Consider the following 23,375-nt stretch of genomic DNA (forward strand, 5'->3'; position numbering starts at 1 on the left):
GATTGGATCTGTCCGGAAAGACCCTCTGTCTCCATAGAGACCACTGTACGATGCGGGCTCCAAGGTCCACGGGAAGATCCAGAAAAGGTGACGCAACGTCAACGGAGGGGCTAGGAACATGGACAGTAAAAGAAATGGACGAACAGACTCCGTCGTTTTCAATGGGAGGGCACTGAGTCAAATAGAACGATTTTTCAGTTGGTCCCCCCAGTACTGTGCAGACTCACACTTAACTTCGTGACGTTAGCCATCGAACTGAATCTTGTAACTCATATGATAGATACACAGAAATTCTTCTCACACTTCCTTCGCCTTCAAAGTCATCAAAGTAAACATTTATTTATGTATTATTATTAATATCATCCTCACCAAGTCGTGTTAATGTTGAAGCTACCATACATGATCATCTTCAAAAACAGTCATGCTAAAACAAAACAAAAAAAGTTATAGCCTTGAAGCTAATCTTCTTTCCACTTTTCCGACCTCCACGGTCAATCCATCGAAAACCTCTGAAATGATTAGTGCCGCTTTTTTAAAAAAAAAAATAGGTTTCTTTTTTTATTATTATTAGGTTGCCTCTGTGTAATGCTTTACCTTTAACATCGTGTATGCTAGGTTTTGCTTATGAGTTACCGCCATAGACAGTAAGGTGGACTGAGCTTCTTATCCAAACAATACGGTTATCTCCCTCACGGCGCCAAAGAGAGATTACGTCAAAGCTAGCTTCCCTCCAACCAACAAGCTAACCATTATTTTTACGGTAACCAACGCTACGGACGAGGTAGTGGAGTCTGTTTTGCCTTTGTAGTGTTTATGTGGATTACACAAAAGCTACAATATCGGCACAGGATATATGTTATATGAAGTTATGGTATTTCAAAAAAATCCTAGAATGAATGGCCTTCTATGGGAGTTAGCAGAGAGGTGGTCCCTCCAGCCTACGTCGATTCTTCTACTTCCGGGAATTCGCCTGCCCCCTTGGCTAGGAAGCTGCGCTTAGTGCTTTAAGTAGCCGATCTAACCCGGAAGTCCTAGCTGATAACCTCCTCCCGACCAGGTTTGGTTGGCAGCATAAGACACCATGGTGACACAGCGACGCTGAAACAGAGCCCTGTCACAGCATACCCTGGCTTTGAGCTCAACATACCTCGCTAACCCGCTAATCAAGCTTCGTAGTATACCCTACCGGTACGAGCAGACACCTGTCCCAAATATAAACAGATTTAGTTTAGCAATTTAAGCAAATAAAAGTCTTATTCAGGATTTTACAGTATAACCATATCCTACTACTAACTATGGGACTGACAATAGGAGGCGGGGCTTGAAAGTGTACATGTATTTATTGCAAAGATAGAACAACAAACTTCTCCTGACTGCTGATGCTGTTGACTGTCGATTAAGCGAAGTAGGAAGTAACATTAGGAATCCCTGATAATGTGACTGTGTGCCTGCTCTTTCTTGTGCATTAGCATGTGGGTTTTCAGAGCTAACAAGCTTTTCTGCTTTGGACACATTTATAAGGCTTCTCTCCTGTGTAGATCATGTGGTTTTTAAGAGATAAACTTTGTGAAAAAGCTTTCCCACAGTGAACACATTTATAAGGCTTCTCTCCAGTATGTATACGCATGTGGGATTTCAGATTAGCAATTACTGCAAAAGCTTTTCCACATTGGCTACACTTATGAGCCTTCTCTCCAGTGTGAGTTAAAATATGTCTTTTCAGAGGTGCAATCAGTGAAAAAGCTCTTCCACACTGGACACATAGATGGGGCTTCTCTCCAGTGTGTATTAGCATGTGGGTTTTAAGAGTTGAACTTGATGAAAAAGCTTTCCCACACTGAACACATTTATAAGGCTTCTCTCCAGTGTGTATACGCATGTGGGATTTCAGATCAGCAATTCGTGAAAAAGCTTTTCCACATTGGTTACACTTATGAGCCTTCTCTCCAGTGTGAATTAAAATATGTCTTTTAAGATGTGAAATTAGTGAAAAAGCTTTTCCACACTGGACACATAGATGGGGCTTCTCTCCAGTGTGTATTAGCATGTGGAACTTAAGAGTTGACCTTTGTGAAAAAGGTTTTCCACATTGGTCACATTTATGAGGCTTTTCACCAGTGTGTGAGATCATGTGGGATTTAAGATTTGAACTAAATGAAAAAGCTTTCCCACAGTGAACACATTTATAAGGCTTCTCTCCAGTGTGTATACGCATGTGGGATTTCAGACTAGCACTTTGTGAAAAAGCTTTTTCACATTGATTACACTTATGAGGCTTCTCTCCAGTGTGTATTAGCATGTGGGTTTTAAGACACCAAAAACTTGAATAAGATTTTCCACACTCGATGCATTTATGTCGAATTTTGCCATCAGTGCTCTGCTTTTCATTCACACTAACAGAGTGTGTTTGCTGGTGTTTCTCGAGTTCAGTAAGGGCCGTAAAACTCTTCCTGCAGACTGTGCAGTGGTGCAGCCTTCCTTTGAGTTGCAGGTTGAGTTCATCGTTGTGTCCATGGATCTTCTGTTGCGTTACATCTGGGTGTTCAGACACACCTGGAAGAGTTACCATATGGATTTAGAATGGCATGCAAATCTATTTATACTAACACATGGACACAAATTGCATACTTAAATAGCCTAAGAACTATTTTAAAACTGTTTTGTTAAACTATTCAACCGTAACACTTGCCATCACGAATGCACCTCTTCCTCTCCCTCTCTTGTGCACTCACACACACGATGGCAAAGCATCCTCTTTGTGACAGGTCCCTTAACAAGCACATAGCCCATTGTGTAGGCCTAGTCTATGAAAATAATTGCTATCACTTAGCTTTTGGATTAACATGATACACAGGATTTACACTTGCAAGTGATGCAAGTTGATAGACAATTGTGTATCAAAAGAAGAAAGAAAAGTTTGCATAATGCTTTTGGATTAATTTTTTGCAGCATATCGACTTTACTACCTACCCCCCTTTTTGACAACTGACATATCGGTTTTACATATCGGTTATCGGCCTCCTGTTTTGGTAATAATTGATATCGGTATCGGCCCTGAAAAAAACATATCGGTCGATCCCTAATCCCAAACCAAACCGAAAATCTTCGGCTTTGGATAGCCTACCAGTATGCCAGTGACAGGAAGTGTTGAACAGTGTTGGCCCACTTTAAGAGTAGCCTTTTACTTTATTTCTAAAAATAAAATTCTACAACAGAAGCCTAATAAGAAATAAAGGCCTGCCTCGAAGCCTTCCCCAAATAAAGGCCTGTGCTTTGCGCAGCCCTAAGTAAATAAAAGACCCCAGCCCCAATTTGAGGATTTTACGGAATTATTAAAAATTAAGGAATTCTCCTTTAACAGCATACTATTTGGTTGTGGTCTTTGAACCAATGACTGCCTTTTAACTGATGAGCTAATATTGAGAAATGAAACTTTGATTTAGGTTACACAACAATCTTTCCTGTGAAATACTTACTTTCCACCAGATAATCATGTTCTTGTTCATCATCATCACCAATCTTCACTTCCGCGGTTGTCTGTTGTGTTTCAGTGTAACTAACGTTGGACTCTGTGCCGTCTGTTTCAGTTTTACAGTGAAGCTCTGCAAAGGGCTTTTCATCTTCATCTTGACATGAAATCATATGATCATATTCCTCCTCTTTTATATCTTCTTCTTTCACCATCACGCTCAGTTGGTCAAGCTGCCACGTTTCAGTAACGTTACAGCCAGAACTAAACGAATGTCCGAGATCCATGTTCCCAACGGACCAAAGATTATCCCATCCAAATTTTTCTATAGTCAGAACAACACAAAAACAAAAGTTTGCCATTCAAGATCATTTCTTGTTTTAAATAAAATACTCGAAAACAACATGACCTGTTGCGTATTCCTTACTGGCTTACTTGGATTCATCACTTTGAGTAATGACAACTGTTATTGTGTCTAACAATGTCACCAACCCATAGACATTAAATGGGCCTACCTCAAGCCAAGTCCACACACAGAGATCTGTTGATCTGGTGTTATGTAGAATAAGACGTGAAACCGTGTTTATATTCACAAAACTGAGCATTCCTGAACAAACATTACTAATAACACTACATAATAATGTATCTCTTATCTCTAAAAAAAATGGACAATACAACAGAGTTTGATGTGGATGAACTTGACTGGCCTGCACAGAGTCCTGACCTCAACCCTATAGAACACCTTTGGGATGAATTAGAGCGGAGACTGAGAGCCAGGCCTTCTCGTCCAACATCAGTATGTGACCTCACAAATGCACTTCTGGAAGAATGGTAAAAAAATCCCATAAACACACTCCTAAACCTTGTGGAAAGCCTTCCTAGAAGAGTCGAAGCCGCTATAGCTGCAAAGGGTGGACAGACATCATATTAAACCCTATGGGTTAAGAATGAGATGTCACTTAAGTTCATATATGCGACTCAATGAAGGTGACCCAATATTTTTGGCAATATAGTGTAAACGCCCATTCACACCAAGAACGACAACGATAACTATAAATAAATATCGTTCTCGTTAATATGAATGACGACGTTCACACATAAACTATAACGATAACGACATGAAGAACGATATCGTTGGGGATTACTTTCAGAGCGATTTTCAGAACGATAAAAAGCTAATAGCCCATCAGAACCCATCAAATTTTAAGTCACATTCATTAACACAAGGAGAGACTTTGTTTATCGTTGTTCAGTGTGAACGCTTTTATCGTTATGGTTATAGTTACCGTTCTTGGTGTGAATAGGCCTTAAGGGGCAGCTGTGGCCTACTGGTTAGCGCTTCGGACTGGTAACCGGAGGGTTGTCGGTTCGAACCCCGACCAAGAGAGAAGGGAAGCGGCTGAAGTGCCCTTGAGCAAGGCACCTAACCCCTCACTAATCCCCGAGCGCCGCTGTTGTAGCAGGCAGCTCACTGCGTCGGGATTAGTGTGTGCTTCACCTCACTGTGTGTTCACTGTGTGCTGAGCGTGTTTCACTAATTCACGGATTGGGATAAATGCAGAGAACAAATTTCCCCTCACGGGATCAAAAGAGTATACTATGCCACTTGTGGTTGTATAGAGTAACCTGTGGTAGCTCTATACAAAACATACTGATCGCAATGGTGCATTTTGTTCAGGGTGGGACGGAAAGAAGAAAAATTTGTGTTTTTTTTTTTTTAAAAAGGATCATGGAGAATAAAGAAAAAATTATAAAAAAAAAATCTTTGCATATTCTCACAAGGTGTTTGGGTGCTCTGAAAATGAGAACCAAAATGATTTTTCAGACTTGTAAGGTCTGCTGTTCAGACCCTGAAGGAATTTATTTTCTGTTTATTGTTTTTTGTGAGAGTGTTTCTACTTATCTCAGTAAGGAAAATAAATCAAGAGCCTATGTTGAGTACAAATATGTCTTCTGAAGGCCTAAACAGAGCCCAGCCAAAAACTCCAATAGAATTTTGATCAACTTTGAGGGACAGCTATGACCATGCAGGATCATCCAGACCAAACGTGGTACATACTATTCCTATTTATGTACCAGCATGCAAAATTTGAGCCTCCTACATGGTTTAGTTCTTGCGCTGGGGGCTTGTGAACTTTGACTAAAAAAAGGCCGAACAAAATTGACACCCCGCTCCCCCTGTAAAACTGGCTGTATTTTGCAATTTTACAGTGTATCTCCTGGGTAACATAGGTACACCTGGTCATTTTTTCAGAATGAAAAGTCAATGGGAGCCGTAAATCGTTAATAGAGATGACCAAAGAATTTCTCCGGATAGCGTGACTGCAGTGCTGGTAGGGGGACAGTTTGTAAGTGTTCTTAACAGTCTTCTGTAATAAACTTTGGGTTAGCTAACTAGGTTGTTGGTGCTTCGTTTTATGTGTAGAGGCCCTAAGAAAGCTACTGATGAGATTTGGTGGTTTTGAACAATATTACTGGTTAAAAAAAATGCTATTTGGGAAGCGTTTAGCTAACTGCTCTTGCTAACTGTTTCCTCTGTAGTGGTTGATCAACGAAAATTACTGTCTCCACGGCTTATTATAGGGATGGTCAAAGTTTTTTTATTCTTTCCTATTCTTTTATTATTTCCTAAATAACTACCTGAACCGTGGCACCGAGGATGAAGAAATGTTTATGGTATGTTGGTCTCAAGGGCCCACATCAACCTAGCCCATAATCAATAATCACTCATTTGTGATTTGCCCCTGGTAAAAAATGAAAATGCAATTTCATTCTGCTTTAATTGCCCCTCTCTTCAAGAATTCAACTGTTCAGAATTGCACCAAATTTGATGTGTATGATTAACCTGACATTCTCTGGGGGTGTGCCAAGTTTTGTAGAATTTCATTCATGGGGAGGGGGTCTAAAAAAATTAAGTTATGTGTACAATTAGTGACTGTACACTCATTGGCCTGTAGATGGTGGTGCACACATATACACACGCACACACACACACACGCATTATTACCATCGGTATCGGCAATTAGAACAGCCATACATAATTCGGCAGGGATTATCGGCAAATATTCAACAATTGGCCCATACATAATTCCACCAGAATCGTTGCAGTGAGTAAGGATTAAAGGAAAACCACATAATAAGGTAATAAGGGTAGGATGATTTCCACATGAAATGTAATTCCCATTTCTTCTTGAAGCCGAAATAAATCTGAGAATGTTTATCGGACATGCTTGGTTTTACTGCAGGTAGGCTACGTTAATCTTGTAAGTTATAGCCTAGGAGGTAGGTAAAATAATGTTACCGTTAGCATTGGTTGAATGATGGAGGCCAATTTGATTATGTATTTGTAGAAAACCATAAATGCGGTTATAGGCTACCAAGCAAATTGATAACAGCACTAATTCTATCTTTCGACTGTCATCCCATTCTCTTATGACCATAACCTACTGTAGGCTACTAGCAGGAGCTAAGTGAGTTAGCCAACACACGTTCGCTAACGTGATGGTTTTCTAATGGAAAATATATAGGCTACCTGAAAGATAACCTGTCTATGATGCATCCTAAACACCGGGCTGGGACATTTCTGCTCAAAGTCTCAAAAAGCATCTGAGTCAACGTTAATTCCCAAACACCCACTAGGCTACTTCAATCCTCTATTTTCAAAGGTGATTCAAGTAAGGAAGAGCATTGCTCAAAGTAAAGTAACTAGGACTGAAACATAAATTTGTCAAAGTGAATAATTTGTGTCAACTCGCCACAATGTAGATTTATTAAAGCACCCGTGAGGATCTACATCTCAATTTAAACCAATTGTTTTAGAGCGCACATTGAGAGATGTATCCAGGGCAGGGCTGTACCTACACATTTTTGTTGCACGTGCTACAAAAATCATTATTTGCGATGGATGATTTAGTACCAACGTTACACCGGTCCGATACAGTTTTGCCTATGGCTATAGGCTACCGTGAGACTGAGACGCTTTTTGTTTGTTCGAAGTGCGTGTTTAGGGTGTGAGAGAGGAGTCGATGTGCTTTGATTCCAGCTTGGTAGTTGTAGTCTATGCGATTAAAAAGCATGTGTGTGTGAAGTATCCAAACAATGATAACACTTTCTTCATTATGGCTGCTTTAGCCACAGACCTTCAGCTCCTGTACAGTGAGTCCCATTTAAAAGTGTCCACTTCATTTGCGCTTTCCGTGATTCACGCAGCTGTGTAAAATGTAGTCTATTACTACTGAGGCCAAGAGGTGGCAGCTTAAGTCCGCTTGATACTGTTGGTTCCCAAAGGAGATTTTATTTGGGTCGCCAGCATAGCCTAGTGACAATATACGTTGTGTAATAGGCCTAGCATAGGGCCTACCTTATATAGCTTATAGTTTAACAGTCACGGTTTTGTCATAACTCCCTCTATGCATTTTGCATTTAGAATAGCTCTGAAACCGGGGGGCGAACGTCGCAGAGGGGGCGCCAGTGCATGGATATCTCAATCGCAAAATTAAACAATATTTCTATCAGGCGCCTACCATGGACTAGGCTGGGTGAACCCAGCCTGATCTGCCGACAATTTCTTTTCCGATTTCTTAAAAGATTGAGCTTGGTCTGGCTAAAGCCAGACTAACCATGGACCTCACAGTTGCAAAATGCAAGGGAACATGAATCAGCCTATATTTGCACAAACAATAACGGACAGCAGCTCTTCAACTTGGCCCGTTAAAATGTGTATCTAGAGACGCATTTCATGAAGGCCCTTTTGGACATGTCAGTTATTTGCACCACTGGGTAAAACTGCATTTTGTTTTAGACTACTGGTATTTAATTTGTGCATTGACAATTAAGTTGAATATCATATGAACTAGATGACTAAACTCTTGCATATGTAGAAGAAGAAACATTCACAAAAATCCATGACATGACCTCTTCTTGATAGCTGTTGAAAACTGCATGGATCTGACAGGGATTGTTTTGTTTAATAATAAATAAATACATACATACATACATGCATACATACATTATGCTGCTACCTTCTGCATTTCCCAAATACAATGTAGCCTACAGTTGTACCTTTCATCAGTCCAGTTGCAATGGATGGACTGTGATGAACCGCCCTACTTGTGATTGTTTAGAGATTTTAAAGGTTTTATAACAATGCTACAAATGTTTTGGCAAGTGCTACAAATCTATTCACCTTTTCAGCGCCAGTAGGCTACTTTCTGTGTGGCCCGCAAACACACATGCCAAACAAGCATACACAAAAGTTTCAAGAGTGGGGATGGAGTAGAAGATGGAGACAAATTGATTAATGTGATTTATTTTGGGTGTACAGGACTGAGTGGCGGTCATATTTTGGACCGCTGTGCGATACATCTAGTTTGATGTGTTTTAATGCAGAAAAACACCCTTGGGTCAATTTTCGCTGGAATTACACTTTAATGGGCCTTGGCTATTTTAGGCTTTCCTAACATCATCGGCTCCATGAATGGGATGCAAATGCCCATTAAAGCGTAGGCTTGCAAGTGCCCATAAACAAGGCTTATTATAACTAAACAAGGCTTATTATAAATAAATAAATTATTATAAATAAACAAGGCTTATTATAAATAAACAAGGCTTATTATGTCAATAGATTTCCACCAGCCACTTCTATTCCACCGCATACATGTCCAAGTAGGTCTAATGGATAGGTCATTGGCCACTTCTATTCCACCGCATACATGTCTAAGTAGGTCTAATGAATAGGTCATTGGCCACTTCTATTCCACCGCATACATGTCCAAGTAGGTCTAATGGATAGGTCATTGGCCACTTCTATTCCACCGCATACATGTCCAAGTAGGTCTAATGGATAGGTCATTGGCCACTTCTATTCCACCGCATACATGTCCAAGTAGGTCTAATGGATAGGTCATTGGCCACTTCTATTCCACCGCATACATGTCCAAGTAGGTCTAATGGATAGGTCATTGGCCACTTCTATTCCACCGCATACATGTCCAAGTAGGTCTAATAGATAGGTCATTGGCCACTTCTATTTTTGGATGCTCTCTTAATGGTGTTGGTGTTTAACTCATTGAGTGCCAAAAACGTATTACGTTTTTCCTTCCCATGCGTTGAGTGCCAAAAACGTAATATTACGTTTTTAGCTTTTTTTAAAAAAAATTACGAAACTAGACACTCTAACACACCTTATATGTGATTTTGGGAACTCTGTGATGAATTGAAATGAAATGTATGATGATCGTGAAACTCATGAAAACGCACAATCTGGACATTTTATCATAACTCGGTTGCCGCTTTGGGTCGAATCAGTGACACATGCATGTCAGGTCAAAACCAGGCCATTTTCGTCTATCACTAGGTGGCAGTCTCGCCAGGTCTCGCTGATCACTTCCCGGAAAGTTTACACAAGTAAGTAACAGGCAACACTTCATATTTCATGAAAGACGTTATATCTCCATTTCTAAAAAAAAACAGCGATTTTGATGAAAACTAGCCACTGTTTAGCTTAGGATTTCTCAGGAACAGAGGCGTGTAGAAATACACGGTTTGCACCCACCACCGAGCTTAAAGTCTCACCTTTTAAACGAGCCATTGTATGTGTTCATAGCTATAACACAGAATATGCTGTGGCTGTACAAAAATCATCAACAATGGTCTAGATTGCTGGCACTCTAGGACAAAGCTCCCGAAAATAGCTTATCATTCAATGAGTTAACACACTTTTTTATTTTAATAATTGCCAGATGATATGTGATGCATCAAATCTTAATCACAGACGTGGAAATGGCTTGAGTCAATACACAATGCCAGGATATACCGGGAATCTAATTTAAGCAAATCCTCAAATTATAGCCGGGATTCTATTTATTGTATTTGTTGGCTGGACAGAGGCTGAAGAGGTACTAAACATTTAAACACAATTTTTGGCATGAGGCATTCCAGCCTATGAATTTAATAGAAAGTAAAAGGAGAATCTGAAAGGACTTACTTCCCAGCAGATAATTGTGTTCTTGTTCATCTTCTTTCTTCACTTCAATCTCCGCAGTTGTCTGTTGTGTTTCAGTGTAACTAACGTTGGACTCTGTGACGTCTGTTTCAGCTTTACAGTGAGGATCTGCAAAGGGCTTTTCATCTTCATCTGGACATGAAATCATATGACCACATTCCTCCTCTTTTATATCTTCTTCTTTCACCATCACGCTCAGTTGGTCAAGCTGCCGCGTTTCAGTAACGTTACAGCCAGAACTATACGAAAGTCCGAGATCCATGTTCCCAACGGACCAAAGGATCCCATCCAAAGTTTTCTATAGTCAGAACACAAAAACAAAAGTTTGCTTTTCAAGATCATTTCTTGTTTTAAATAAAATACTCGAAAACAAAATTACCTGGCTGTTACGTATTGTTAATGGCTAACTTACATGGCTTAGGCCGACTTGGCTACAATTAACCTTTAGCGAGGTCCAGTTACGGAAAATGTCCTCAAGTAAAGGTCTGGAGCATCATAATGTGTAACATGCGTGTATAGGCTAATGTATGTATAGGCTATATATATATATATATATATATATATATATATATATATATATATATATATATATATATATATATATAATAATAATAATAATAATAATAATAATAATAAATATAGCTGCAATGAGGGGGCCAAGCTCGTTGCAGATACTTGAGCTGCTGAGATGGCAGATATTTTTATATTATATATTTATATTTTATTAGACATTGCCAAGGTCTCTACTGCTTCGCCTGCCAATTGCCTAAAGGTCTCTACCACACCACTTGCCCATTGCCCAGGGTCTCTCAACTGCACTGCCTACCAGGGGCCCTCCACAGTGCTGTCTGTCCATTGCCCAAGCCTTTGAATGTGTTAACGTTGGCCTGTTGGTGGCGCTACAGCAAGAGTGGTAAAATCTTGTAAATTGGTGAGTGGGGCCCAACTTTTTGCCCCAATCCACCGAGCCAGTTTCAGCTTGATAGGTCAAAATGTTGCAGAGATATTTGCATTAATGCTATTAAAAATGGATGAACCTTGATCTGTTGGTAGCGCTAGAGGATTAGATCTAGAGGTGTGGAATTTGTGTGTGTGGTTATCGCCATGCCTTGACGCCTCCAAATTTGGTTTCAATTCGTGAAAGGGTTGCCGACATGTGAGTTTACTTCCTGTTCCTCTAGCACCGCCCTAGTGGTCAAACGTCACTAAATGTACTGTGCGTCCTCAGGATGTGGTCCCGAGTCTACGTACCAAGTTTGGTGTCGATACGAGAAAGTGTTGCTAATTATAGCACCCCTTGTGGTCAACGTTGACTAAATTTATTGTGTGTCCTCAGGATGTGGTCCCGAGTCCCTGAACCAAGTTTGCTTCCAATATCTGAAAGGGTTGAGATATGAGCTCATTTCCTGTTACTCTGATGAAAATGATGAATTTTGACCTGTTGGTGGCGCTAGAGGCTTAGACCTAAAGGTGTGGAAATTGGTGTGCATCGTACCAAATTTGATTTGGATTTGTTAAAGGGTTGCTGACATGCGAGTTCACTTTCTTTTTCTCTAGCGCCGCCCTAGTGGTCAGAAATCTGACCAGTTACTTTTGTTGGGCTTTGTCCAAAGATCATATGTGCCAATTCTTGTCCAGATCGGTTAAAGTTTGTGGTCTCTGAAGGTTTTCTTGCTTTCAAAAATTTGAACTGTTGGTGGCGCTAGAGGGTAAGACTTAGTCACATGTAAGTTGGTGTGCATGGTCAGGGACCTGCATGAAGCTGGCCCCCCATGTTATTCAAAAATGATTAAAAACACTGCTATTCGTTTATGCTACGTTTGTGCCAGTTTGTGCCGTAAAAATAATTGTTTGTGCTGTTAAGGGTTTTAAGTAATTAAACTTTACATTTTCTGGCCAGTGACGTCACTCAGCCCCCCATACTTGTTCAAATTTCCCAAAATAGTGTCAATCGTTTGTGCTACGTTTGTGCTCATTTGTGCCGTTAAAAGTAACATTTGTGCTACTATGTTTTTAAAGATATTCCACGTTATTTGTTACACGTGTGACGTCATCCAGCCCCCCCATCATGTCCAAAACTCACCAAAATGCTCTCAATCGTTTGTGCTATGTTTGTGCTGATTTGTGCCGTTAAAAATAACATTTGTGTAGCTATGTATTTTAAGTGATCACGCTTTGTTACAGGTGTGACGTCATCCAGCCCCTTATCAATGTCCAAATCTCCTCAAAATAGTTGCGATCGCTTTGGCTACGTGCGTGCTGATTTGTGCCATTTAAAGAAACGTTTGTGTACTATGTAGAAGTTGCCCAGCAGTTGTAGCTTATACTAATCCTCTGTCCTAATCATTTGTGCTGATTGTGCTGTTAAAAAAAGAAACAAAAGGAAACATTTGTGTTGTTTACAAAACTATATCGTGCTGATCTTAACCGAGAAAAGAAAAGAAGATGTGCTACTATTTACATGGCTGTTTGTGCTGCCAAGGGTTCTATAGTAGCCTACACCAGTTGCTTGTGCATAACGTCAGAATTACTGCAACCACAAGAATAAACCTGCTGGCCATTATCGGCAGCTGTGGAGAAAAAAACACTACATTCTCCGGCCAGTAGCGTCTGCAGGTGTGCACAGCAGTGTGCGTAGGCCTACTATATAGAGTTATAATGCGCGCCCAGAGCGCGCGCCGAAAATTTCACTTAGCCTAATTATTTATTATTTATTTATTTACTGTATTATAGTCTACTTATCAAGCATTCAATAGGACTTCTTATCACTCTAGTATCACTCTTTAACCCACCTGCATCTGTTTTTGATTATGAATAAATTGCAAACACTTCATTTCAACATTTATTTATTTATTTAACCTAGTTACTCTGCTCGCTCCCACTTCCAATCAATTTTTTTTATATAGGCTACTGTATATCATGAAACACGTTTCTTTGAGTCATGCCTTTTTATTTGGGAGACTGCAACATACTTCTGTCCGCTAAAACACTTTCATTATTGCTGCGCAAGATCTGGTTAAGCCGTACACGCACTGTCTGTCTCCTGTCTCTCCAGCGAAACACTGCACACATAAAACCAGAATAGGCTATTGAAACATCAACATATTTTTCTTTAGCCTGTATGTTTTTTTTATTTGGGAGACTTTCCAAGAAACGTCCGTCTGCTAAAACACTTTGGATACCAGTGCACGTTGGCGCAATTACTGTAGGCTACTGTACGCGCGCTATAGCTTGCTCGTTGTCTGTCCAGCTGCACGGGAGGTTTAGACACAATTCAGATACAGTTCAGAACGATGTATATGAAATATATTTTGGGGGAAACGTGTTGCTTCTTGTAATTTGACGTTAGCAGTTGTGTTGTCATGCTGAAAGTGCTATATTTTTCAGAGACAGTATAGTTCTCTTTCCGGTACGGCGTACCCTCTCCAAATATTTTAGTGGTACTCCGTACCGGCCAGTACCGGCTTACTTTCACCCCTGGCTACGAGAGATTTAAGAGAGATAATTCCCCCTGTGTGTGTATATTCACTCTAAGTTGGCCTACCATAACTCACTGCACTATAGCCCATATTCTCTAAAATAAACAATTGTATTTCTTCAATAATTTTATGCAACAGTGGATTGTGCACACAAGCAGCACTTGGGCTACTTGCTGACCCAAGTCTCCAAGGCCACCGTGGATATATGAAACTTTGCAAACAGCAAAAACAGAAAGGAAGGAGGCAGCAAAGCTAGGAGTTATTTCAGATGGGCAAGAAGGTAGGCTTAATTAGTATGTTTGTCAAAATAATGGTTTAAACATTAAAGTCATACGACAGTATACTAAAACTAAAGGTACATTTGTAGCCTTTTTAGCACTTTATAAAGTTGACTAAATGAATAGGCTACTCTTTAGCTATAAACCTAAGAAACAGCTTCCTTGCACTTATGTTTTCTGCTCAGATCAGGATGTCATGAGCATAGCAGATAGAACTTGGTAATGTAAATATAGTTACAGAAAACACATTGATGGGGTTGGGTATTACGTGTAATAAACATAGGAGAAATGTCGGCGCAATCAGCACAAACGATTGGGTATAGGCCTAGGTTTGGACATTGATGGAGGAGCTGGGTGATAAGCTACAACTGCTGGACAAGGCCGCTGGACAATTTACATAGTAGCCTACCCTACAAACGTTTATTTAAATGGCACAAATCAGCACGCACGTAGCACAAATGATCGCGGCTATTTTGAGGAGATTTGGACACTGATGATGGGCTGAATGACGTCACACATGTAACACAGCGTGTTAACTTAAAAACATGGCTTCAAAAATTTTTTTTTTAACGGCACAAATGATTGAGAGCATTTTGGTGAGTTTTGGACATGATGGGGGGCTGGTGGCGTCACGCGAGTAATAAATAAACCATAATAACTTAGAAAACATAGTAGCACCAATGTTTCTTTTGACGGCACAAATCAGCACAAACCTAACACAAACGATTGAGACCATTTTGGAAAGATTTGGACATTGATGGGGGGCTGGATGACGTCACACGTGTAACAAATAACGTGGAATATCTTTAAAAACATAGTAGCACAAATGTTACTTTTAATGGCACAAATGAGCACAAACGTAGCACAAACGATTGACACTATTTTGGGGAAATTTGAACAAGTATGGGGGGCTGAGTGACGTCACTGGCCAGAAAATGTAAAGTTTAATTACTTAAAACCCTTAACAGTACAAACGATATTTTTTACGGCACAAACCGACACAAACGAATAGCAGTGGTTTTAATCATTTTTAATAACATGGGGGGCCAGCTTCACGCAGGTTGGTCAGGGCCATGCCCGGATGGCATGTACCAAGTTAGGAATTTATTGATGATTTGACCCAAAATCCTGGAAACCCAGGAACATCACGTTGTTGGGCAGTGAATGGATGTAGGCCTAAGATTGTGGTGGATCAATTATATTTACCTCTTAAATCGTAAAATATTCTGTGTTCTCAGTTCACTGTTGAATGGGTAGGCCTAGCCTACATGCTTGCTCAAAATATATCCTCTGTCTAGTAGAGGTGCTTTAAATTGGCGCTTTTAAAAATCGCCTGTCTCAGAATATGTAGAAGAGTCGGTCCAGGGCAATTCCTCGCAAAGCGGTCACATAACGCCAACACAATGCCATGGTAGCCTATTTAGTTGGCGTTATGGACGTGACAGTTTTGCATAGACTGAGTACAGTTGAGACAAAATATATACTGAAAAGAAGTGATTTTCCACATGACATTCCACATGCCATTTCCTTGTAAACTAAAATATTATCAATCAATAATACCCATAAGTAGTTTATATTTTCCACAATTAGCTCATAAACATAAGGTGCATTTTTTGTCTTGACTGTGTCTCAACTGTACCCTATAGAGTACAGTTGAGACACCTACCTGGTACAGTTGAGACACCCATCTTTAATGATGTATAGTTAACTAACCGTTAGTTGGAAAGTTGAATAAATAAAAACATAGCAATTCCAAAGTGTTTGTAGTTGAAATTCATTCATTTCATTTAAATTAGCGTTGGTTAAAAGGAATATATCAAGAACAAAATGTGACGCAGAAACAGATATGGCGAACAGTAGCCTATGGAATGTCCAAGTAATGACACAATCCAATGTGTGTCTCAACTGTCCCCCGCTGACCACCTCGCACATTTCTATAGATTTTGCAAAGACCTTACATGACACAATGCCATAAAATATGCCAGTTTTTAGGACACAGAATAATGTTTGTAATGATACCAGTTATGTTTAACAGTAACATAAGTGTAATGAGCTATTCATTGTCGAAAGTGCATGGTCAAGTGAAATTCTTACTTTTGGAAAACAAACATTTGCCGATATCCTTGGATGGGAGATAGCCTACTTGTGTCGTTCAAATTTTCTGTGATCAAAGAGGGCACTAATACGCATGTGCATAGCAAAAATCACAACTTTATGTACAAGCAAGATATTTAAGGTAAAAATCACAACTTGCTGTACAAGCAAGATATTTAAGGTGTCTCAACTGTAGCCTACACGTCTCAACTGTACTCAGTCTACCCCAGTGTTTTTCAACCACTGTGCCGGGGCACACTAGTGTGCCGTGAGAGATCATCAGGTGTGCCGCAGAAAATTACCCAAATGTCACTCACTGGTCCAGAAAAGCAACTGTTGCATCAAATAATTTATAACCTCATGCTCTCATTGATTGTATGATTGCACTATTTGTGGTATGCAGGCATTGAACAACGGGGGCCCCATATCCAGTATTCACAGAATCATCACATATCCAGTTCATAACAACAATTAAATTAGATATAGTCACCTACAAATGGAACAGCGCTTGTTTTATTGAGCAGGTCTTGCATAGAAGCCATAATAAGGCCATATCTGTGTATTATTTGAAATGTTAGGCTATGGTATGTTTATTTTTTCTTCACACAGGATGTTAGTGTGCCGTGGGACATTTTAAGTGTCAAAAGTGTGCCGTGGCACAAAAAAGGTTGAAAAACACTGATCTACCCTATTGCCCCCGTATCGTTATATAAAGCTCGTTCTCGCTGTCTAGCTTTCTCCTCTTTGAGCAATCCATGATTTGAAAATAACTTACGTATCGTTAACTCTGATTGTGTCCCGTCTCCTCTCCTCGATCAGTGAGTCTCTTCACCATAGTAACTTTACTCACTGACTCGACTTTATCAGAATGCACATTTCACTGGCTGAGTAGCAGCAAGCGAAATGGTGGTTCCTAAAGGTAGGTTACTGAAGTAAATGCTGTTATCCTAACCTACGAAACATTTAGCGCAGCTTTGAAATCTTACGTGAAAAGTAACGACAGCTGTTATTGTGTCTAACAATGTCGCCAAGTTAGACATTAAACGGGCCTACCTCAAGCAAGAAATTCTCCACACACAGAGATCTGTTGATCTGGTTTTATGTAGAATAAGACGTGAAACCGTGTTTATCTCCTTCTTCTTCTGTTTTAATTGGCAGTTGACAACTACTTGGTGTATTACCGCCACCGCTGGACTGGAGTGTGGAGTTGCTGATTACCTTTAAATTAGATTATTTTTAGATTAGATTAGATTCAATTTATTTTTTATTGTCATTGTGCAGAGTACAAGTACAGAGACAACGAAATGCAGTACATGGAGAAAATACACCATAACATGAGGAGAGGGGAGGAGAAAAAAGCAACCCCCAGACTATATGCTCCAATGGGGAGTAGGCCTAGCCTATCCTACAGTGTGGGAACAGGGAAAACACCTCAGCAACATAAGCACATAGTCAGTACACTTTACAATGTGAAAGACACACGGCAGCCATTCTCGGCGCTGGTCACAGACCCGCTTGTCAGACTGGGGGTATATAAAAACCAAAAACAAGGATGGGGGTGACTGCATGTCTGATGTTTAGGCGTTTGTGTATAGTGTCCTGGAGAGGTTCCACTCTCCCAGGTGTACTGCCATCTCTCATAGGACCTTAATTATGCTTTTAACCTCTGCCTTACTGTTTGTCAGCCAACTCATTTCCCTCCACCTCTTTGTGTGCTGGGAAAACGTGGATGTTTTTGATGACTGCTATCTTCCTCCCTCTATGGCTACGTCTGAGCCCGCTAGCATAGCAACATGCTAACACATTCGCGTCGCGCACCAGACCGTTTGAGTGCACGTACCGACACGGGAGAGGTATGACTCAACTCGTGAAAGTTAAGGTAAGAACATATATTACTACTGACATTGGGTGGCGTGTTCCTTTAAAAGAGCAGGAATCAGATGCTAACTGCTTGTCTGTTGCACCCACAGCTTTCTACACATATACCATATATGTAAACCATACCATATATATAAACCATATATATAAACCATATAGCTATAAGTTCTGTTAGCCTGTTAGCTATAGCCAAACCCAGTTCTGGTGCCACATATGCCATCCCCACCCTACTATAAATTCTTTTGGACGCATCTGTAGATATAATCAAACTCTCTTCATATTTTTTCTGCAATATAAGTTCACTCTCCATTTGTCTCTCTCCTCTTCCTGGTTTCCCTCAAGCAGACCTAAATCCACTTTAAATTCTTAGCGCCACCTTGGGTCTGATATTCAAAGAACTTGTCCATCCAAAGAGCTTAATCTCTAATTGTCCATTAGTGTTAATTTTGTCACCTATTTTTAATTTAGTCCTAGTCTTAATCTTGTGACGAAATCTCCTTTTTAGTCTTTGTCATATTTAGTCATTCAAATATCATTTTTGTTAGTCAAGTTTTAATGGACTAAAAGTCTCGTCATTTTAGTCTAGTTTTAGTCAAAAAAGAAAACTAAAGGTATCTTAGTCTTAGTCAGTTTTAGTCAACACATTTTAGTCTTTTTTTTTATAACAAATTATTTCTGATTACCATTTGAGTCAAATAGTGTTTCACACATCTCAATTTTCCAACAATATTGTGTGTCCACAGGGCTACTCGCCTGTTATAATTACTCATTCTGATTTTTGTCAGTCAGTATGTTTACATGCACAGGTAAGTCGAGCTTCAGTTATAGCTCGGCTAGGATTTGACCATAGACAGTAAAAGATTTGACTGGACCACTGTCATATTAAGTAGACCAGTGTTTCTCAAAGTGTGGTCCGGGGAATCACTGGTGGTCCATAAGCTATGACGTGGCAAAATATAATATAGATGAGTTGCTTGCAATATTGAACCAACTTGTATGTAAAAAAACAGTTCTACAACACTGTCTATGTAAGATATGGCAGTTTAAATCATACAGTATGAATCCACACACAATAAGCAAAGTGCAAAGACAATAAGCAAGGTGGTTCAGTGAGTAGGCCTATAGTGTAGACTAATTATAGGCTACTGTTGAAGTAGGTATAATCTTTTTTTTTTTTTTTAGCTAGGGTTAGTTAAGTGGTCCTGAAACTGAAAAGTTTGAGAAACACTGTCGTGAGACCAAAGTATTAATGTTTTACTCCGCCTCGCTAGATGGCGATATGCGCCCAAACACAACACATTCCCCAAACAGACTCTCCATCTTAGCCATAGCTAACTTGCTAGCGAACTTTCCATATTAGCTTACTTGCTAGCAAACTTTGCATCATCAGTCTAACTAGTTAAATAGTTGACATTACATGATGAACATTTTCGTATGGACATTCTGGGGGATGTTAATTTGTATGAGAGAAGCTTCAACTTCTGGGTATGTAGCATTGTGGCATAAAGCTTAGGTAGTTATCTTGCTAACTCTAGCAGAAATCTCCAGTGTTCTTGTTCCATAGTTTCGCGTGTTGCAGCCACAGGGTTGCAGCAACAGCACGTAGACTAGCCTACAGGAAAGCTGTTGCGTATGAACTCATTCGAATATTTTGAAAACGTAACAGCTAGATATTCTGTCTTCTCATTTTGTAGACCTAAAATGAAGAGAGATTTTATCTTAGTTTTTATTTCATGCAAAACATTTTAGTCTAGTCTTTTTTTTCGTCAACAATAATGCATCTTAAGATAGTCTTAGTCAGTGTTTCAGGACATTACTGCCGTCTCGTCATCGTCTCGTCTTAGTCATGAAAAAAAAGGTTGTTGACGAACATATTTCCTCTTGTCTCGTCTGACGAAATTAACACTATTGTCCATCCAAAGCTTAATCTCTAATTGTCCATCCAAAGCTTAATCTCTAATTGTCCATCCAAAGAACTTAATCTCTAATTGTCCATCCAAAGCTTCTTCCTCCCTCATGCAGACGCTCCTGGCTGGGCAATATGGTCCTCACTTTGTCCCTTAAGGTTAGCCCAGTATACAAGGGCAAGCTGGTCTCTTCTCAGATGCAAAGGCATCTCTCCCATCTCCAGCTGCTATTGGATCGGCCCCACTGCAGATCCTGAGGGCTTGGTTATGCATAATATATATAAATATGTTTCTTTAATACAGTTTTAGATGCAGACCCATAAACCACACTCCCATAGTCAAATACTGATCTCATTAGGCCAGTGTAAATTGTTCTCAACGCTGTGCTGAACCAGATGCACCCCACTCAACTCCACACAGGCACCTCATTACATTTAAAATTATCTTACACTTCTCCACTTCCACACTTCTCCTCCATGTGAAATGCCCAAGTCAACCTCTTATCAAACCACACCCCCAAATATTTAAAACCTCAACTCTTTCCAATTCCCTGCCTAACCGCTGAATTTTAAATTCAGGACCAATGTTCCCCCTATAGAGAAGAACATTACCTTCGTTTTTTCTACTGAAATCTTAAATCCCCACTGTACTGCCCATTTCTGGACTTCATTTACTGCATTCTGCATTTTTCCGTGTTTATCTTCACAAAACTGAGCATTCTTGAACCAACATCTTCTTCTTCTTCTTCAGTGGAATTTATTGTGCGTTCTCAGGATGGAGTCTCGACTCCATATACCAAGTTTGGTTTCGATGCAATCTTTGTGCATTACCGCCATCTACTGGACTGTGGTGTGATCACATTTGGACGTCTGTAACTAAAAATGAGTAATAATAATAGTATCAAATATATAACAAATACATAATACTTTTAATAGTAATAGTAATACTAATACAGACAGTCAATATAATAGTGCAAAAGTCAGGCCAATAAATGGCTGAGGTAGTTCTGTTTGTATGCAAGTGGCATAGTGGTGCAAGTTATGTAAGAGCAGCAGAAGTGTGTTCAGAAGTGTTTTCAGGACAACAGGACAACAGCAACAAGTTGCAAAGTGTGCAAGTGTACAAGTGGAGTAGTGCAAGTGGAGTATTGCAAGGCAGCCATTGTGGGTCCAAAAGTCCAGGATGTTATGTAGCTGAGGGTGGAGGGGGGAGAGAATTCAGCATCCTAACAGCCTGGTGTATGAAGCTGTTGGTGAGTCTGGTGGTGCGGGAGCGCAGGCTTCTGTACCTCTTCCCAGAGGGCAGTTGATCAAACAAATTGTGAGCGGGGTGACTTGCATCACTCACAATTGTGGTCGCTTTGCGGGTGAGGTGGGAGGTGTAAATGTCCTTCAGGGAGGGGAGTGAAGCACCAATAATACTTCCAGCTGTGTTGACTATGCGCTGCAGGGCTTTCCTGTTGTATTCAGTGCAGCTTCCGCCCCACACAGCGATACAGCTGGAGAGGATGCTCTCAATGGTGCCTCGGTAGAATGTGGTCATGATGGCTGGTGGAGCACTTGCTCGCCTGAGTTTCTGCAGGAAGTACAGGCGGCGCTGAGCTTTTTTTGCCAGTGATGCAGTGTTGGTGGTCCAGGAGAGGTCTTCACTGATGTGCACCCCCAGGAATTTGGTGCTGCTCACTCTCTCCACCACAGCACCGTCGATAGTCAGTGGCAGGTGTTGGGTGTGACCTCTCCGGAAGTCAACAAAAATCTCCTTGGTCTTGCTGACGTTTAGCAGGAGGTTGTTGTCCCTGCACCACGTGGTCAGAAGGTCGACCTCCAACCTGTATTGAGTCTCGTCGCCCTTGGTGATGAGACCCACCAGAGTTGTGTCGTCAGCAAATTTCACTATGTGGTTGTTGCTGTAGGTTGCAGTGCAGTCATGCGTCAGCAGGGTGAAGAGCAGCGGACTGAGCACGCAGCCTTGGGGGGCCCCCGTGCTCAGTGTGATGCTGCTTGAGATATTGTTGCCAACACATACTACTTGAGGCCTCTGACAGAGGAAGTCCAGTAGCCAGTTGCAGAGGTAGGTACTGAGTCCCAGTTTGTCAAGTTTGCAGATGAGTTGTTGTGGTATTATGGTGTTGAATGCATAACTGAAGTCTATAAACAGCAACAGAAAGTAATTTAGAAACTCTATCACTGCTATGGTTGTAGACTGTGCTCCAGGTAGACTTTCTTTGTTACCCTCTTAAGTATATCTCTCTCTTCAGAGTACTGCCTATGATGCCAGCTAGCTTAGCTGTGCTTGTGGAACGTTGGTAAACCTCACTCCCCGACGCCTCAAGAGTGCTGCTGGCATGCGAGCCAGTAGCCTGGGCTATTGGCTCAATTGTTAGCGCGCTCGCCTCCCGATCCGAGGTGCTGCTGTTTGCGGGTTCGAGTCCGGCCGTGCGCAGGGCTGAATCGCGCAGGTTCAACACAACGCAGGTTACACCTACATGTCAGAAGTACATGCTTCACGGTTTCTGTTTCCGTACAATATGGGCACATTCCTGTCTCAAGTTTCCCTATTGTGTGTAGGCCACTGTTCAGTCATGTGTGTCCTAACCTTAGCCTGGTGAACCAGATTTCCTCCTTCGGTGCCTCATTTCAATGCCACTTAAATCTCTGTTTTTTTTTATTTTATTTTTTTTTTTTCTATATGAGGCATCACTAGCGTCATGCACCATCTCTAACGTCTTGCTCTGATAGCAACACATCCACATGCAGTACATAAAAACTAGGTGTATAAGCTTAAACGCCACATGCTAGTACAATGTGACCAGTGTGGAAAAGCTTTTTGACCATCTGAAAACCCCATGATATGCTAACACACACACACACCAGAGAAACCCTTAATAAATGTGACCAGTGAGCTAGCAAGCAGAAAGTCATGGGTTCAAGGTTTAAATGAAATTGTGGTAAAGCATGGGGGTCAATTGTTTACTTTGTGGAAAAACAATATGATCTATTTACACAAATGTTAAGTGTATTACGTGTAAGACGTGTATTTACATGTAAAAAGAGTTGGAAGACTTGTATTTTTTTTTATGTTTGATGGGTTTGTTTTTCTTTGATTTGTCTTCTGGAAAGAAAGTAATTAATTGTTTATGTAAACATTACCCTGTGTTAATGTCTGTTTGTTTTTCAGAATACATTTGCTACCAGTCAAGGTTGGATTTTCTTCATTTTTTTCATTGTGAGTATGTTAAATCACCAAAATATGAGTTTTATACCGTTT

The 23,375-nt window shown here is 40.5% G+C and overlaps 1 protein-coding gene across 3 annotated transcripts in view; it reads right to left on the bottom strand.

Annotated features, from left to right (window-relative positions):
* Nucleotides 1–1,321: 1,321 nt before the first annotated feature.
* Nucleotides 1,322–23,375, bottom strand: part of LOC125297314 (zinc finger protein 501-like) — a 45,324-nt gene continuing 23,270 nt past the window's right edge. Inside the window, exons 1-4 of one of the 3 annotated variants that reach the window (XM_048247608.1) lie at nucleotides 17,377–17,467; nucleotides 10,455–10,770; nucleotides 3,477–3,794; nucleotides 1,322–2,553 (exon numbers count right to left, since the gene is read on the bottom strand). In XM_048247608.1, coding sequence (XP_048103565.1) covers nucleotides 1,487–2,553; nucleotides 3,477–3,794; nucleotides 10,455–10,734 — 1,665 coding nt within the window. In that variant the 5' untranslated portion in view covers nucleotides 10,735–10,770; nucleotides 17,377–17,467 and the 3' untranslated portion in view covers nucleotides 1,322–1,486. The other 2 variants (XM_048247607.1, XM_048247609.1) reach the window with 2 other exon arrangements.

This window comes from Alosa alosa, chromosome 7, assembly GCF_017589495.1.
Source record: "Alosa alosa isolate M-15738 ecotype Scorff River chromosome 7, AALO_Geno_1.1, whole genome shotgun sequence".
Lineage (NCBI taxonomy): Eukaryota > Metazoa > Chordata > Actinopteri > Clupeiformes > Clupeidae > Alosa > Alosa alosa.